This window comes from Oryx dammah, unplaced genomic scaffold (genome assembly GCF_014754425.2).
Source record: "Oryx dammah isolate SB20612 unplaced genomic scaffold, SCBI_Odam_1.1 HiC_scaffold_12, whole genome shotgun sequence".
NCBI lineage: Eukaryota > Metazoa > Chordata > Mammalia > Artiodactyla > Bovidae > Oryx > Oryx dammah.
This window is the reverse complement of record NW_024070196.1, coordinates 51,470,644-51,488,712: the sequence shown is the minus strand read 5'-3', so window position 1 is coordinate 51,488,712 and position 18,069 is coordinate 51,470,644. Positions and strand designations below refer to the sequence as shown.

Below are 18,069 nucleotides of genomic sequence, written 5' to 3'. Positions count from 1 at the left end.
CTTCCCTGGGCTGAGGCTGGGACAGGAAACCACAGGGCCCCCACTTCCTTTTCCCCAGCCACCTCATGTGGACTGCGATTCATGAGCCCAGAAGGATTCTTGGTCACAAGCAGAGGCTGAGCCTTAAAGGTGCCCCAAATCATCTTCCTCCAATTCAAAGAGGGTGGGGAAGAGACACTAGAATTACCTCCATGGGGGCTGGGAGTCTCAGCACTAACTTGGGACAAATCCCTCCATGCGGATCCTCAGTTTCTTCATCTGTAAAATGAAGGGAATTATCCCTGCCTTGCAGAGTAAAGTCAAGGTGGGGAAACCAACCTAGGTTAATAAACTCGAAGGAACTCTGGACAGTCATTAGCAATCAAGAGCCCAGAGACTGAGGGTCAGTGAACTCGGTGGCTGGAGGTCCCATCCCCTTGGCTCTGAAAAGGTCTGGAGTACGATGAAGAAAGGAGCCTGTGTCACACCTTCTGGGTAGCACTGAAATGTAGGGGAGCTTATTTCATTTCTGGAAAAGAATAATATTATCTAAGCACTTTAGATACTATTCCATTTAATTATTATAAGGCGGGTCCTATTCCTATCGCCATTTGATGTGAGGAAATGAAGCACAGAGAGGTGAAATAACTTACTCAAGGTCGCACAGCTATTAAATGGTAAAAGTGGGGTTGGAACTCAGGTCTGACTCCAACCAACTACCCTTAATCTCTGTGGGTGGTACATGCCAAGTGCCCAGGCTGGGTAAGAGGGCCAGGGGCCTCGCTCCTTCCCTCATCCAGTAGGATCTTCTCTCATCTATTCCCTGTATACACATCCGTGTGCACCTACAGAACCCCAGCGCTGAAGGGCCCCCTAGATCCCAGCGGCCCCACTGCCCGGATGGGCAGACTGAGGCTACCGCCCACCTTCTGGTGCTTGCGCTCCTTCTCGATGCGGTCCATCCTTTCAAGCCGCAGTCGGTCCAGCTCGAGGCGCAGCTCGTCCAGTTCGGGAGCGACGTGGTGGCGGCTGACGAGCACCTCCAGGATCTCCAGGACACGCACGACCTTGGGCATGAGGCGCGCGATGGCCTCGCAGCCGTGCTGGTCGATGACCCGCTCGAACTCGTGGCCCACGAGCGACGCGATGTCGTACACGTCCATGACCGTCAGCTCCGCCACGTTCTTCTCCAGCGCCGACTCGGCCGCCAGCGCCGACCCCCGGTCCTCCTCCATGGCCCCCCGCCCAGCCTCTCCCCCACCCCGCAAACTAGTGCAACTCCCAAACTTGCCGCTGTCGAGGGCAGCGCCGGGGCCGGGCCCACCTTTCGCCGCCGCCGCCGGCCCGCGCTTAGCTGGCCCTCGGGCGAGGGCGCACCTGGCAGGCGGCGGGCGTCGGCATGGGCGGGGGCGGCGGGCCGGGAGCCGGAGGTTAGCGATCAGGGTGCGGGTCTCGGCGCCCGGATCGGCCCGGAGCCTGCTCCCCAGTGAGGGGAGGCGGCGGCGGCGGCGGCGGCGAGGAAGGCGCGCGCGTGCGCAGGCCCGCGGCGCCTCCCAAGTTGGGAATCCGAGTTGGGCGCAATGGAGGCGCGGGGTCTGGCTGGAGAGCGGGCTGCGCTGCCCTCTCGCAAGCAGTCCTCGCCCGAGGGCTCGCTCCCACGCCCTGGGCCTGAGAAGGAAGGGCGGCCGCGGCTCCTCCGGGAAACTTTGGCGGCGGCGACGCCGGCTGACCAGCTCCCCCCGCGGGGATGCCGCGCGCCCCGCCCCGATCCCGGCCTGGAGAGGGGCGCGCCCGGCTGCCGCCGCCCGAGGGCGCCCTGGGGTCCCGGCGGGCACCGCACCCCCACCCTCCGACTCTGCAGACCCCCGCCCCGCTCCCGCCGCTCCACCCGCGGGACCTCCCTTCCCTGCCTCCAGCCGGCGCCCCCAGCGCGTCCGGAGGCGCCACCCCCGACTCCGGCGAGGTCCTAGCTCCTCCTCTCCCAATCCCGTCGCGCAGGGGTCGAGACTAGCCCAGAGGAGAAGCGAGGTGGGTGGTGGGGTGCGGAGCCGGTGGGGCTGCGGGTCGCAGATCTCTTGGGACCACTCATAGCGCCGGGCGGCCACTCTGCGTTGCAGAGAAATGGAGGGCTCAGGAGGTGGACTCGGGATGCGGCCCATCCCGGGAAAGAGTCGCAGACCCCGCGGCTCGCCTACCCTCCCCGCCGACCAGGTCAGCGGGCGGACCTGGCGGCGCCGGGCCCTGAGCTTCAGGAGAGGGACAGAAAGATCGAGGGGGCCTCTGGTCCCTAAGCCTCCGGGCTGCCCGACTTGCCGGCCAGCCACATCCGTTAGCGGCTCTTTGTGACACCTACACCACTTAACAGAGGCGGTGAGAACAGGGTTTGAATTTCAGCTTTCTTGTCACAAGCCCCCTGTCCTTTTGACCTGGCTAAACCTGTTAGTCCATCAGACCACCCTTCCCCGCCCACGTGAGCCGTCCCGGAAGCCACAATCCCATCCTTCACACTCCCGCCTCCGCATCCCCATATCCCACCTCATACTCCCATAAAGCTGCTCTTAACACAGTGAGTTTTGACCAAGGTTACACTTACTTCCCTCCAGAGCTCCTTGAAGTCAGAAAAAACCCTGAACGCCATTGTAGCTATAAAGTGCACCCCAACTTGACACACATTATTTAAAAGTAGAAATGCTTCAAGTTTATGTAAATATATATATAATTTTTATGTATTTATTTTTGACTGTGCCGGGTCCTTGTTGCTCCATGGGCTTTTCTCTAGTTGCAGTGCACAGGCTTCCCTTTGCAGTGCTTCTCTTGTGAAGCACAGGCTCTAGGGTGCCCAGGCTTCAGGAGTTGTGGTACATGGGCTCAGGGGTTGCAGCCTCCTGGCTCTAGAGCATAGGCTCAGCAGTTGTGGCACACAGGCTTCATTGCTCCGCAGCATGTCGGATCTTCCTGGATCAGGGATTGAACCCGTGTATCCTGCATTGGCAGGCGGATTCTTTATCACTGAGCCACCAGGGAAACCCTAAAAATGTTTAAAGTTTAAAATGTATTGAGCATTTGCTTTATATTTAGTTTAAAAGTAGTGTTTACCATGTGTGAGGCATTATTCCAGGTACCTTACAAATATTTCCTAACTTACTACTTCTTAAAGTGTGGCCTCATGACCATCAGGGTTCCTCAATGCCCGAAGGGTCTCTTTGAGGTCCCTTTGTTAGCTATATCAATGATAGGCTGCATCTTCTTCCTATAGGTAATACAAATCAGCATATCATGATTGACTGAATGTGCAGATACAGATCTTAGGGGCTAGCTCTCTGATAATGAGCTAGATTTTAAAGAGATTTGCAAAAATATGGAACAATGTCACTGTCCTCAGCACTTGTTTGTTTGTTCTGGAGCATAGTTAATTTTTATTGAAAAAATTCATGCTAACATGTCATGTGTCTGTTTTAGATTAATCAGTGTTTTTTTTTTAAAAAATCAGCTTAAATTTCTAGTTACAGTAGATATCAATAGATGTAACATTTTAACGAGGTCTCTTTAAGGTCTTCAACAGTTCTTAAGAGTCTCTGAGAGGGAAAAGTTTGAGAACTGCTGCCTTACTACTTCCTAAGAAGTATTATTGTACTCTACAACAGAGGAAACTGAGATGCGGAAAAGTCAAATCACTTGCCCGAAGTCAGACAAGCTGGTAAGTGTTAAAGCCGGGGTCAGATCTGTGCACAGCATCCCAATAAGGTGGGTCTATGATTTATTGTTTAGTCACTAAGTCTTGTCCGACTTTTTGTGAGTCCGTAGACTATAGCTGCCAGGCTCATCTGTCCATGGGATTTCCCAGGCAAGAACACTGGAGTGGGTTGCCATTTCCTTCTCCAGGGGATCTTCCCAACCCAGGGATTGAACTCAAGTCTCCTGCATTAGCTGGCAGATTCTTTACCATCTGTACCACCTGGGAAGCTCTGATCTGTGATTATCTCCACCCTAAATCAAGGACAGTGAGGAAGAGGGAGGGACATTAACTTCCTGTAGCTGCTGTAACAAATTGCCACAAACTTGACTTCAAACAATAGAAACATTCTCTGACACTTTGGGAATCTGGAGACTTGAAGTCAAGGTGTGCTTCCTCTGATGGCTCTAGAGGAACATCCATCCTTGCCTCTTCCAGCTGCTGGCTTCCATAGCTCGTGGCAGCATCACTCCAGTCTCTGCCTTTGTCTTCACATGGCCTTCTTGTAGGTCTGTCTTCTCTGTGTCTCTTACAAGAACACTTATAGGACTTCCCTGGTGGTCCACTGGTTAAGACTCAGCGCTTCTACTGCAGAGGGCAAGGGTTTGATCCCTAGTGGGGAACTAAGATCCCACCCACATGCTGCTCAGAGCTGCAAAAAAGAAAAAAAAAAAAAAAAGGAACACTTGTCTTAGATTTTAGGACCTACCCACACATCCCAGAATGATCTCATCTTGAGATCCTTAATCACATCTCTACAGACACTTTAAAAAATAAGGTCACATTTACAGGTTCTGGAGATTAGGATAGAAACATAGCTTGTTTTTTGGGCAGACAGGTATCAGGACGGGGTGGCACCGTTCAACTTGCCACAGGAGGTTAGGTAACTTGTTTAGGGTCCCACAGCTAGGAGGGATGGAGCTGAACCTGGTGTGCCCCCACGGTGAACTAAGGGATAAGTAATGGATGCTCAGACTGGGGAAACTTTGCCTTCCTCAAAGCAGGCAGCAAAGATGTACTGAGAATCTGCTGGGAGGGGACAAGACCCGAGGAGCCACAGTGTCAGCCAGCAGCTTGAGCCTCAGGACCGGGACAGGAAAGGGATGGGAGAGTGGAGGAGATGGAAATGACTTTAGGAAGGGAAAGGGGAGGCAGGAGTCCAAGGTGACCTCCCCCCTACCCAGATGATGAGCCTGAGTTCTTCAGAGAATGTTTACAATCTTAAGAAAAGGAAGGAGAGGCAGTTAAGCTCTGATGGTTAAGCTTCCAGATCACTCTACATTCTAAGCTTGTTGCAGTCACTGACAGGGTGTGTGGCCTTGGGCAAGTCACATGACTCCTTGGGGCCTCAGCTTCCCACTCTGTAATATGGGGTCACGAAGGGTAATTGTGATTATTAAACAAACAAGCATATGAGCCAGCTACACAAAGTTCTATAGAAAAACTGGATGATGAAGATGAAAGAAACCTGGAGGCGGGAATTCCCTGCTGTCCAAACTTAGGACCCCATGCTTCCGCTGCAAGGGTCCAGGTTGGATCCCTGGTCAGGAAACAGAGATCCCGAAAGCCATGTGGCATGGCCAAAAAAAAAAAAAAGGAAATCTGGAGATGTCTGGGTTGGGTGGAGATGTCTGGGTTGGGTAGAGATGTCCGGTTGACAGGCAGGGACCTGGAGCTGAAACTCAGGACTAGAGCAGTTGATGTGGTAAGACCAATATTGACATTCACTCATTCAATAAATACTTAGCTCTAAATAAATTGCCACATTCACTGCTAAACCTGTGAGCTGTGACAATATCTGAGAGACAGGATTACTGCTCTTGTGGGAAACAGATGGTAAACAAGTAAAACCAAAAATAAACTAATTTCAGATAGAACAAGAGAGGGTTGAGAAAGAGGAGGGGAATTAACAAACTAGTGTGTCACAGGAACTAGATTTGTTAACACAATTCAATTTCAAAAAAGAGTTCCAGACACTGTATTGTCTCACCTACAAATATTTTAATATGTATTTCTAAAACATAATGAAATTATAAATCTACAGTATCATGATCACACTTGAAAAAATTAATAATTTCTTCATATCAAGCATCCAATGTTTGAAATGTTGTTTCATGAGTTTATTTTTTAAGTTTGTTTAACTCAAGATCCAAATCATACCCACATATTGCAGCTGGTTGATATGTCCCTTAGTCTCTTTAAATCCTCCTCCATCTCTTCTTTTTTCTCCTTCCCTTGAAATCATTTTGGTGATGAAACAGGACCAGTTTGCCTTATAGAGATTCTCAGTCTAGATTCTGATACTTTTACCTCTGTAAAGTCCTTTAATATGTTTGTTCCCTGTCTTTTCTTTAGACTGGTGTTGGATTGAGAGGTTGATCTGATTTGAATTCAGTTTATTTGGTGGTAATGTATTCTAGCATTTCCTTTTGCAGGAAAGATTCTTTTTTGTTTAGATGTAAATCACCTGCAGGGATACTGACCCTTTTAATGTGTGCAATTCAGTAGTTTTTAGTATATTCACAAAGTTGTGCAACCATTATGCTTGTGTGCTAAGTCACTTCAGTCTTGTCTGACTATTTGTGACCCTGTAGCCCACCAGGCTCCTCTGTCCATGGGATTCTCCAGGCAAGAATACTGGAGTGGGTTGCCATGCCCTCCTCCAGGGGATCTTCCTGACTCAGGGATTGAACCAGTGTCTCTTATGTCTCCTGCAATGACAGGCGGGTTCTTTATCACTAGTGCCACCTGGGAAGATCCATGACCACCCTGTAATCTCATATTTACATTAACTGCCCCATAAAATCCTGTACCTATTAATAGTCAACCTCCATTCCCCTCTGCCCAAAGCCCCTGGTCACCACTAATCTGCTTTCTGGATCTATAGATTTGTCTATTCTGAACATTTCATATAAAAGAATCATATACTATGTGACCTCATGTCTGACTTCTTTCACTTAGCATCATGTTTTTCAAAAATATTTCTATTTGCTTATTTATTTGACTGTGCTTGGTTTTGGTTACAACATGCGGGGTCTTTGATCTTTGTTGTGGCATTTAGGATCTAGTTCTCTGACCAGGGATCGAGCCCAGACCCCCTGCATTGGGAGTGCAGAGTCTTAACCACTGGACCACCAGGGAAGTCCCTTTAACTCATTTAATCCCCACAAAAATTGATTATTCCCATTTTACAGATGAAAAACTGAGACCAAGAATGATTCAATGCCTCACCAAAGGTCATATAACAAGCAGACCTACTGCATCAAATATGAACTTGCACCCAGAATCAATTTCTGGTCCTCTCTTCAGCCGCCCTCCCCCCGGCTCGCCAACTTGCCCCATCCAATCCAGGCTCAGCCTGCTGACTCACACTCAAACAGAGCACATTTGTTCCCTGGGCTTCACACTCATGGCCTGTGGTCTTCTCTTATTCCCTCCGTATCATATGATTCCATTTATTCAGAATGTCCAGAATAGGCAAATGCACAGAATGCGGGTTGGTGGTCGCAGGGTAGCCCCACCTGGCACACGAAAGGTACTCACTCAATAGTTGTGAGCTTCCTGGGTGGATAAGGGCCTTTTCTCTTTTCCTACCTACCCTCTTCTGGAGCCTGGTTTATCTCAGAGAAACGAGGAGTTCTGTTCCTATGAAGTGATCTGAAGAAAAGTACTATTTAACCACAGGCAAAACAACACAGAAGGTGGAAACAACCCAGAAGTCCACTGTGAGATGAATAAAAATGCAGTCCATCCATACAATGAAACATGATTCTGCTAGAAAAAGGAATGAAGCACCAACACAGGCTACAACACAGATAAACCTTAAAAACGCGATGCTGGAGCCTTTCCTCGTGGTCCGGTGGCTAAGACTCGGCTCTCCCAATGCAGGGGGTCTGGGTTCGATTCCTGATCAGGGAACTAGATCCTAAATGCCACAGTGAAGATCAGAGATCCCACACGCCACAACTAAGACCCAGCACAGCCAAATCAATAAACAAATAGAAATACATATTTTTGAAAAACATGATGCTAAGTGAAAGAAGTCAGACCTGAGGTCACATAGTATATGATTCCTTATGAAATGTTCAGAATAGACAAATCTATAGATCCAGAAAGCAGATTAGTAGTGACCATGGACTTCAGGCAGAGGAGCATGGAGGCTGACTCTTAATAGGTACAGGATTTTATGGGGCAATGTGAGATTAGAGAGTGGTCATGGGCACAAATTCGATCCCTGGTTGGGGAACTAAGACTCCACATGGCAAAAAAAAAAAAGTTAAAACATGTGAAATGTCTAGATCAGAGGCTGGCATGTGGTAAGAGCTACATTAATGTTAGCTACTGCTCTTTATATTATTATTACTATTACATTTGCTGTTACTGTTACCACTGAAGCATTTTATTTAGAACAGTGACACCCTGGAATCAACACTGTTCTCTTACCATGGTGTTTGAAGCTACTAGAGGAATTAGAAATTAGGGCAACCAAGTCCCATCAATTGTACCTGCAACACATCTCAGAAATTCTTCTACTTCCTCATCTCCCTCCTACCACCCTAGCCCCACTTAATATTATTTCTCCACCTGGAAGGTTACAGTAGGCTTCTAACTAAGTTTTATTCTACTCAACAGTCAGTAATCTTTTTTTTTTTTTTCCCTCTACTACATGGCATGTGGAATGTTCCTGACTAGGGATCAAACCTGTGTCCCCAGCAGTGGAAGCATGGAGTCTTAACCAATGGACTACAGGGGAAGTCTGCATTCAGTAATCTTGATAAATGCATACATTGTATCACACCAGGTATCAATGCCAAGTTATAGTAAGCCCAAAGTCCTTCCCAAGGCTGACATAACTTTTATAGTCCATCTTCACCTCACACCTAAGCAACCACTGTCTGAGCACCAGCCACCCTTCTGTTCCTTTAGTCTTTCTATGTACATGGCTCATCTAGTCTAAACTCACATCCTTGGTGAGAGCATCCAAATGGCTGAGCTTGGGTCATACCAAGCTCAAGGGAAGTGAAGTTTAACATTTTTTGGTCCTTTTTTTTTTCCTTAAGTTTAGCTTCTTAAACTTCCATAGAAGGAATAAAACTCTGCTTTCATCAAAAATCACATAGGGATGGACAGCCCAAACTTAGCGAGTTCAGGTGCTGAGTGGGAAACAACATATGTCTTGTTGAGGAGGGCATGCAAAATTGAGTCAGAGCGGAATTGCTGGGAAATAATGGAAAGGTGATTAAAGGTCAGTCCACTAGAGGGTCTCTTTCTCCATCCACTCTACACACAGTACTCAACCTTCCCTCCCAATAACATGGAACACCTATTCAAAGTTTATGGGCTGGGACTTCCCCAGTGGCCCAGTGGTTAAGACTTTGTGCTTTCAATGCAGGGGGTGTGGGTTCTATCCCTGGTCAGGGAACTAAGATTTCTCATGCCATGTGACCAAAAGGTTAAAAAAAAAAAAGACTATGGGCTTGCTGATATATTCATGAATAAAATGATGTAATGTCTGTGATTTTTTGCTTTAAAATAACCCATTGGGAGGGTGGGATGGTTGGGAATGTGGAGAAGATGAACACTCACCTTTTTGTTAATAATTGTTGAAGCTGGGTGATGGGTATATGGAACTCCATCATACTATTTTCTCTCCTATAATATTAGAACATTTTCATTAAAAATTTTAAAAAAATTAATACAGACTGTGGGCTTGAGTGAATGACAAAATATTAGCTTTCCTGGGATGAGTTTTGCTTCAGCCATGGGTAAAAGAAGAGGGACTTGATGCCACCAACAAGAATGGAAAATCTGGAGTGGGGAGAAGGGGGAGTGGGTGCTGGGAGCTCCCACAGTTAGCTGCATGAGGAAGAACTGAGCCAGAGGCTCCCGGAGCCAGTTGCCTGGGCACGTGGCAGAGAGAAGCAGTGATTATGTGGAAGGAGAAGTTATTGCTTCCTGGAAATCGGGCCACCAGCCCCTGAGAAACCACACTACGACTGGAGAGGGAACTTTGGGGCACCAGAGAGTAGCTCCCTGTGCTCTTGCCATAGACTATCTAAAAGACTGAAAGTCTGTGCCCCTCGAATTCATATGTTAGAAACCTAACCCCACAGTGTGATGATGTTGTGGGGGAGGGGCCTCTGGGAGGTGATGAGGTCATGAGGATGGAGCCCTCATGCACCGGATTAGTGCTCTTATAAAAGAAAGAAATGCCTGGGGGTTTCCCTAGTGGTCCAGCAGTTGAGATGCCACCCTTCCACTTCAGCGGTCGTGAATTTGATCCCTGATCAAGAAATTAAGATTCCGCATGTTGCTAACCTTGGCTGAAGTTTAAAAATAAGTGAATAAAAAGTTTTAAAATGACAGAAATTCCTCCTCTCTCCCACCATGTGAAAAGACAGAGGTCTATGAACCAGAAAGGGGGTTCTCACCAGACACCAAATCTGACAGTGCCTTGATCTTGGACTTTCAGCCTCCAAAACTGGGAGAAATAAATTTCTGTCACTTATAAATCACCAGCCTATGGTACATTTTCTGGCCTCCTTTTTAAAAAATTGAGGCATCATTAACATACAATGGGCTTCCCTGGTGTCTTTGAGAGTAAAGAATCTGCCTTTAATGCAGGAGACCTGGGTTTGATCCCTGGGCGGAAAAGATCCCCAGGAGAGGGAAATGGCGACCCATTCCAGTATTGCCTGGAGAATCCCATGAACAGAGGAGCCTGGTGGGCTACAGTTCATGGGGTCACAGAGAGTCAGACATGACTGAGCGACTAACACTTTAACATAAAACATCGTGTAAGTTTAAGGTATCAGTTCAGTTGCTCAGTCCTGTCTGACTCTTTGCCACCCCATGGACTGCAGCATGCCAGGCTTCCTTGTCCATCACCAACTCCCGGAGCTTGCTGAAAGCTCAAGCTCATGTCCATCAAGTCAGTGATGCCACCCAACCATCTTATCCTCTGTCATCCCCTTCTCCTGCCTTCAATCTTTCCCAGCATCAGGGTCTTTTTCAAGGAGTCAGTTCTTTGCATCAGGTGGCCAATATTGGAGTTTCAGCTTCAGCATCAGTCCTTCCAATGAATATTCAGGACTGATTTCCATTAGAATTGACTGGTTTGATCTTCTTGCAGTCCAAAGGACTCTCAAGAGGCTTCTCCAACACCACAGTTGAAAAGCGCTCAGCTTTCTTTATGGTCCAACTTTCACATCCATACATGACTACTGGAAAAACCATAGCTTTGACTACACAGACCTTTGTTGGCAAAGTAATATCTCTGCTTTTTAATAGCTGTCTAGGTTGGTCATAGCTTTTCTTCCAAGGAGCAAGCATCTTTTAATTTCATGGCTGCAATCACCATCTGCAGTGATTTTGGAGCCCAAGAAAATAAAGTCTGTCACTGTTTCCATTGTTTCCCCATCTATTTGCCATGAAGTGATGGGACCAGATGCCATGATCTTCATTTTCTGAATGTTGAGTTTGAAGCCAACTTTTTCACTCTCCTCTTTCACTTTCATCAAGAGGCTCTTTAGTTCCTCTTCACTTTCTGCCATAAGGGTGGTATCATCTGCGTTATCTGAGGTTATTGATATTTGGCCAGCAATCTTGATTCCAGCTTGTGCTTCATCCAGTCTGGCATTTTGCATGATGTACTCTGCATATAAGTTAAATAAGCAGGGTGACAATATACAGCTTTGACATACTCCTTTCCCAATTTGGAACCAGTCTGTTATTCTATGTCCAGTTCTAACTGTTGCTTCTTGACCTGCATACAGATTTCTCAGGAGGCAGGTCAGGTGGTTTGGTATTCCCACCTCTTGAAGAATTTTCCACAGTTTGTTGTGACCTACACAGTCAAAGACTTTGGCATAGTCAATCAAGCAGAACTTAAAGTAAGATTAAGATATACAGTGTGTTGATCTGATACCTTTATGTGTTGCCATATGACCATCACCATAGCATTAGCTGATCTCTGAGTGTCTATGGGTCTTTTTGTTATAGCAGCTCACACTGACTAAAACAGACCATTTTACAAAAACTTATTTTTCAGGAGTCCAAGTAGTCTTCTGCTTTACTTGCCCTGTCTCTTGGGCTCAGTGCCAAGGGTTGACATCCTGAAATAGCCTCAGATCCACTCTTCTACCCACGGCAGCCTTGACTTCCCAAAGATGCTAATCTGAATTCTCACTCCTCTTTCTCACCCTGTCCTCCTCCTCCTCTCCCTTCTCCTTTTCCTTCTCCTCCTTCTTTAATTTGATAGACCTGAGAACAGTTCTGATGTCATCATTGCATCTTTTTTTATTAATATTTTTAAAAATATTTATTTTACTTATTTGGCTGCACCAGGTCTTGGTTGTGGGATCTTGGATCTTCCTTTCAGCATGCAGGATCTTTTTTTTTTTTTTTTTTTTTTTAGTTGCATCATGTGGGATCCAGTTCAATCAGCTGAGGCTGTAACTGGTGCAGATTGAACCCAGGCCCCCTGCATCAGGAGAGCAGTGTTAACCACTAGACCATCAGGGAAGTCCCCTCCAGAAATGTCACAGGAGACTCAGTCTATTCTACTTAATAGTCACCCTCACTAAGTCAGAAACATTATAGGGAAGATAAGTGTCCCCAAACCCATCTTGGAAAACAGGAAGATCAAACCTCAGCAACACAATTGTTTGAAGTGCATTGGGCATGCTCTCTGAATTTCAATATCTGTTTCACCTGAAGAGAGGTTACTTATAAATACTGGCTCTGTGTAGATTTTCTATCACAGTTACATTCATTTGGTAGCACTTCTCTGCTTTGAGGGTCCTCATCCACTTTTTTTTTTTTTAAGATTTTTTTGGATGTGAACCATTTTTTAAGTCTTTATGATGTTTGTTACAACATTGCTTCTGTTTTTATGTTTTTGTTCTTGTTTTTTTGGCATGTGGGTTCTTAGCTCCCCCCTAGGGATGAAAGCCACACCCCCTGCATTGGAAGACAAAGTCTCAACCACTGGATGGCCAAGGAAGTCCCAAGTGGTTGGGCCCTTAAAGAAAATGTTGAAAGAAAGCTATTTAAAATGTAAAAATGTAAAAAAAAAAAAAAAATCACCCATTGCCTTTGTATGGGCTCTTAAAAAGAATATGAGTTAATGCTTTGTTGGAGGGTATAATACCAGGGAAGCAAGGGTCAGGGAAGAAGTAAAGTGAGGCTGAAAAGGAAGGAGACCAAATTTAAGGTGGAATATTGCCAAAGTTGGTCCAGCTTTGCAAGAATGCTCAGCTGGTTGCTTAATCCAATGGGCGCTGAGACCTGGGCGCTGCACAGGGCTCTGCCACTGATGCTGTTCATGCCGCAAAACCAAGTATCCAGGTGAGGGTGGGGAGGGTACTGGTGGGATGAACGGACCTGGGTTTTCCACAATCCGACCATTTACAAAATTATGTATTTAGTAGGATTCTTCCTATCCCATTTCCACTCCCAGGTAACTACTGTTGACAGTTTGACTCATGTTCTTTCTGATTTTTCTCCTGAGAACATGCATGTATATGTATATATATAAAACACATACTTATTTTTTATGGAAGTGTGACAAACATATTAATATACAATTTGCTTTTTTCACTTCATGTTACCCTGTAATCATCTTTCCAGCTCCAGCATATATACATATATCTTGTTCTTTTTTCTTTTTTAATAGATAATCCCTGCCTCATTCTTTCAAATGATTGTATAGTTCTCTGTTTTATGAATGTACTGTAATTTACCAGATTATTTCTTCCCTTGATAGACATTCATGCCATTTCCTGCTTTAGGCTATTTTAAACAACCTTGCTGCGTAAGTTGATTTTTGGTTCTTTCATTTTTATGGGAAGTGAGTGGCCAAAATATGTTACATCCTTCTCTGCCCAGCACCTCCGTTCCTGCGTGTAAATGACGCAGTAAGGCCGCAGCTCACCCACTGCAGCCAGACAGCCTCAGGTTGTGTTGGTGTTCTGGGGGCTGGGTCCAGGGGGGTGGGTTGTGAATTGGGGCTTTGGTTGGGTGGTTCTGGGGAGAGTATAAGGATCTGGGAATTTGCTCTAGAGTAGGTGCTAGCAGAAAGCAGGGCTGACTGTAGCATCGAGGCTCTTAATAAATCTCATCTATACGGGGGGACAGACTGGTGAGAAGCTGAGGCTGTAACTGGTGCAGAAGCAGCTGTCACTCATATTCGCCAGGAGAGGGTTGGATCTGGCATTCTGTGGCTTGGACCACATTCATGTTTTATCTTGTTCCATCATCGTCCCAGAGTGGCCTCAGCTGATGCTCTTGTTCTGTGAAATTGTTATCTCAGTGGGAGAGCAGCAAGGCCAGCTGATGCCAGGTCAGCAGGTGGGTGTCCAGCACTGCTCCCTCTTTGTCAAAGCCATGAGGGCTGTTTGGTATTCAAAATGGAAGTAGATAGCTCCACTCAGTCGCTCAGTTGCTCAGTCATATCCACTCTTTGCGACCCTATGGACTGTAGCCTGCCAGCCTCCTCTGTCCATGAGATTTTCCAGGCAAGAATACTGGAGTGGGTTGCCATTGCCTTCTCCAGAGGATCTTCCTGACCCGGGTATTGAACCCACCTCTCTTGTATCTCCTGCATTGGCAGGCAGGTTCTTTACCACTAGCGCCACCTGGGAAGCCCCAGAAGTAGGATCTAGGGAAAAACAAAACTGACCCTGACCAACTTTGGAACCTGACCTAACCTCAAAGGCACCACCTCTCCTGACTGTCCTTTGTACCTGAACCTGGCTGTTTCTGGACCACACCTTGGACAGCTGAAAAGTCTTCCTTGTTTAAACATACTTTTAATATTTATTTTTATTTATTTGGTTGCGCTGGATCTTAGTCATGGTATGCAAGATTTTCAATCTTCGTTGCGGAATGTGAAGTTGTAGTTGTGGCATGTAGGATCTAGTTCCCTGACCAGGGATCGAATCTGGGCCCCTGCATTAGGAGCACAGACTATTAGCCACTGGACCACCAGGGAAGTCCCCCTTGCTTGTTTTAAATAGTTTATTGAGATATAGTTCATATGCCACAAAGTCCACACATTTAAAGGGTACAGTTCAGTGACGTTAGTATGTTCACAGATGTGTGCACCCATCACTACTATCTAGTCCCAAGTCTTTTTTTTTGGCTGTACCCCATGGCTTATAGGATCTTAAGTTCTCCAACCAGAAATCAAATCTGGGCTCGGGCAGAGAAAGCGCTGAGTCCTCATCACTGGACTGCCAGGGAATTCCCAGAATATTTTCATTGCTCCAATCAGAAGCCCCTACCAGGTGAGAAAGGAGTAGGTGAGGGATAAACTGAGAGATTGGGATTGACATACACACTCATTGTTGTTTAGTCACTAAGTCCTGTCTGACTCTGTGTGACCCCATGGACTGCAGCACGCCAGGCTCCTCTGTCCTCCATTATCTCCCAGAGTTTGCTTAGATTCATGTCCATTGAGTCAATGATCCTATCTAACATCTCATCCTCTACTGCCCTCTTCTCCTTTTGCCTTCAATCTTTCCCAGCATCAGGGTCTTTTCCAGTGAGTTGGCCCTTCGTATGGGTGGCCAAAGTATTGGAGCTTCAACTTCAGCATCTGTCCTTGTAATGAATATTCAGGGTTGACTTCCTTTGGGATTGACTGGATTGACATATACACACTACTATATATAAAAGAGATAATTAGGGGGATTTGCCTGGCAATCCAATGGTTAAGACTCCACACTTCCAATTCTGGGGGCACAGGTTCGATCTCTGGATGGGGAACTAAGATCCCACATGCTGTGGAGTGCTTCCAAAAAAAAAATAGGCAAGTAATAAGGACCTAGTGTAAAGCACAGGGAACTCTACTCAGTCCTCTGTAATTACTTACATGAGAAAAGACTCTAAAAAAGAGAGGATATATGTGTAACTGGTTCACTTTGCTGTTCAGAAGAAACCACACAAGGCAAATCAACTATACTCAAAAAAAAGAAAAAAAAAAAGACCAAGCCCCATTAGCAGTCACTCCCCGTTTCCTCCCTACTTCGACTATAGCCTGAGGAAACCACTAATTACTCTGTCTTTATGGACTTGCCTGTTTTGGACATTTTATTTGTAGAATCATACAATGAATAACCCTTTAGTGACTGACTTCTTTGATTTAGTTTAATGTCTTCAAGGTCCACCTTGTAGCTTGAATCAGTAGTCTGTTCCTTTTAATGGCTGAATAATAGTCTATCCTAGTGATAGACCATGTTTTCTTTATTCATTTATCTATCAGTGAACCTTTGGGTAAATTGGACTTTCCCTATTATTTGCTTGTGGTAAAAATAGTACTTTCCTTCTGGAAGCTCAGGTGCCTAAGTTATCCACTGCTGTGTAACAGGTTGTCCCCAAACTAAGCAGCTTAAAACAACAATAATCATTATCTTTTATTCTCTTTGCAGATCTGGAATTCTGGAGCAGTTTAGCTGAGCAGTCCTCATACAGGATCTCTCAGGAGACTGCAGTCAAGATATCAGCAGGGGCTGCATCATTATCTGAAGGCTTGACTGGGGCTGGAGGAGCCACTTCCAAGATGGTGCCCTCATGTGGCTGTCAGTAAGAGGCCTGAGTTTCTCTCCCTGTGGGACTGTCTTCCAGAGCTGCTTGAGTGTCCTTATGACATGGTATCTGGCTTCCCTCAGAGAAGTGTCAAGAGAACACTGAAGCAACAGTTCCTTTTATGACCTAGCTTCAGAAGTCATAGACAGTCATCTCTGCCACATTCTCTTAGAGGTCAGTCACTAAGTTCTGCCTCTCATTCCAGGGGAGGGCAATTAGGCTCCAAAAATTTTTTTTTTTGGCTGCTGTAGCATATGGGAATCAAACCCATGCCCCCTGCAGTGGAAGCATGGAGCCCCAACCACTGGACCATCAGGGAATTCCCTAGATTCCACCTTTTAAAGGTAGGAAGATCACAGAACTCCTGGATATACTTTGAAACCATCGCAATAGGCAATGATAGAGCTGAGGAGCCAAAGAAGATTGTGAGAAAAAGGCATAGATTATCAACAGCAGAAAGATATTAATCCATTTAGGACTAGAGAAAGGAAGGGAGGAAGTAGGACTATCAGAGCCCAGGAGCCAGGACCATCCAGTAGAAACTGGACTTTCAGAGGATCCGTAGCCTCGAACATGCAGTCACTGGCAGAGATGCTTCCCAAAGCATCAAGGGAGACAAATGCTCTGGCTTCTTCCTTCCTCGGCCTTCCAGTCTTTCGCTAGTGCCTGCGACTGGCTGAAGCTACCAGGAAGCAGAGTGAAAGGGAGCCTGGGAAACAGATTTCCTTATGATACAAAGGTGAGCAGAGAGGGCCAGAGGGGGTGTGAGATGAAGGTCCTAGCACAGCATCTCCCAGGACAGCTTATTTGATTAGCTGGTGGCATTATGGTTAAACTTGTCTTGAATTTTCATTTTTATATCAATATTGTTCTTCATAAAGTAACATTTAAAAACTGAAAATGAAAAAAAGAAAAGAAAAATTAAAGAAAATTCTCTCATCTCCTTTACTCTTCTCTACTTTTTAAGAGAGAACTTCCGTGGGACCAGAAGGGAAGGGGAATGTTAATACCCAAACAGCAGAAAGCTGATCTAGCCTTTCTGGGGAAGCAGCCTTTGTTATTCCCTTTAAAACCTGTCAGCATCTGAGAACTGACCATGCAACTGATGCAAATGCCTCGTCAGTGTCTACCCTAGTTTCCTGGTTTCTGCCACAACAAGCTTCTGATTCCCAGAAAAAATCATTGATCTTGTCCTCTCCAGGTATATACCCAAGAGAACTGAAAAATCTATATCCATCAAGAATATGTACAGAAATGTTCATAGCAACATTCCTAATAATAGCCCCAAAGTAGAAACAACCCAAAGTCCATCAATGGGTGAATGGTCAGGGGAATGGGGAATGGGATATGACTGCTAAATGGGTCAGGATTTCTTTTAGGGGTGATGAAGTATTTTGAAACTAGACAGTGGTGATGGTTGAACAACTCTGTGGGTGACAAGTCCTGAGAACTTGTAGTTCTTTGAATTAATTTGTTTTCAAATCCTGAAATGTTGTTGAAAGATACCTGATGACCAATTATACATGCATGCATGGGTGCTGAGTTGCTTCAGTTTTGTCTGACTCTTTGCGACCTCATGGACTGTAGCCCACCAGGCTCCCCTGTCCATGGGACTCTCTAAGCAAGAATACTGGAGTGTGTTGCCATGCCCTCCTCCAGGAGATCTTCCTGACCCAGGGATCAAACTTTTATCTCTTACATCTGCTGTACTGGCAGGCGGGTTCATTGGCAGACGGGTTCTTCATGGCTAGGGCCACTTGGGAAGCTTG

General features: G+C 46.0%; 1 protein-coding gene and 1 long non-coding RNA gene across 5 annotated transcripts in view; one reads left to right on the top strand and one right to left on the bottom strand.

Annotated features, from left to right (window-relative positions):
• RILPL1 (Rab interacting lysosomal protein like 1) overlaps positions 1-1,736 on the bottom strand; it is a 42,994-nt gene extending 41,258 nt beyond the window's left edge. For all 4 annotated transcript variants that reach the window (XM_040250699.1, XM_040250697.1, XM_040250700.1 and 1 more), the window contains exon 1: positions 906-1,736. In XM_040250699.1, coding sequence (XP_040106633.1) covers positions 906-1,214 — 309 coding nt within the window. In that variant the 5' untranslated portion in view covers positions 1,215-1,736. The remainder of the gene's footprint in view (positions 1-905) is intronic.
• A 186-nt stretch (positions 1,737-1,922) lies between these two features.
• Positions 1,923-16,534, top strand: LOC120871102. The gene is made up of 3 exons (XR_005722949.1): positions 1,923-2,007; positions 3,624-3,723; positions 16,144-16,534. It is a non-coding gene; the product is annotated as an uncharacterized LOC120871102 (long non-coding RNA).
• The last annotated feature ends 1,535 nt before the right edge of the window (positions 16,535-18,069 follow it).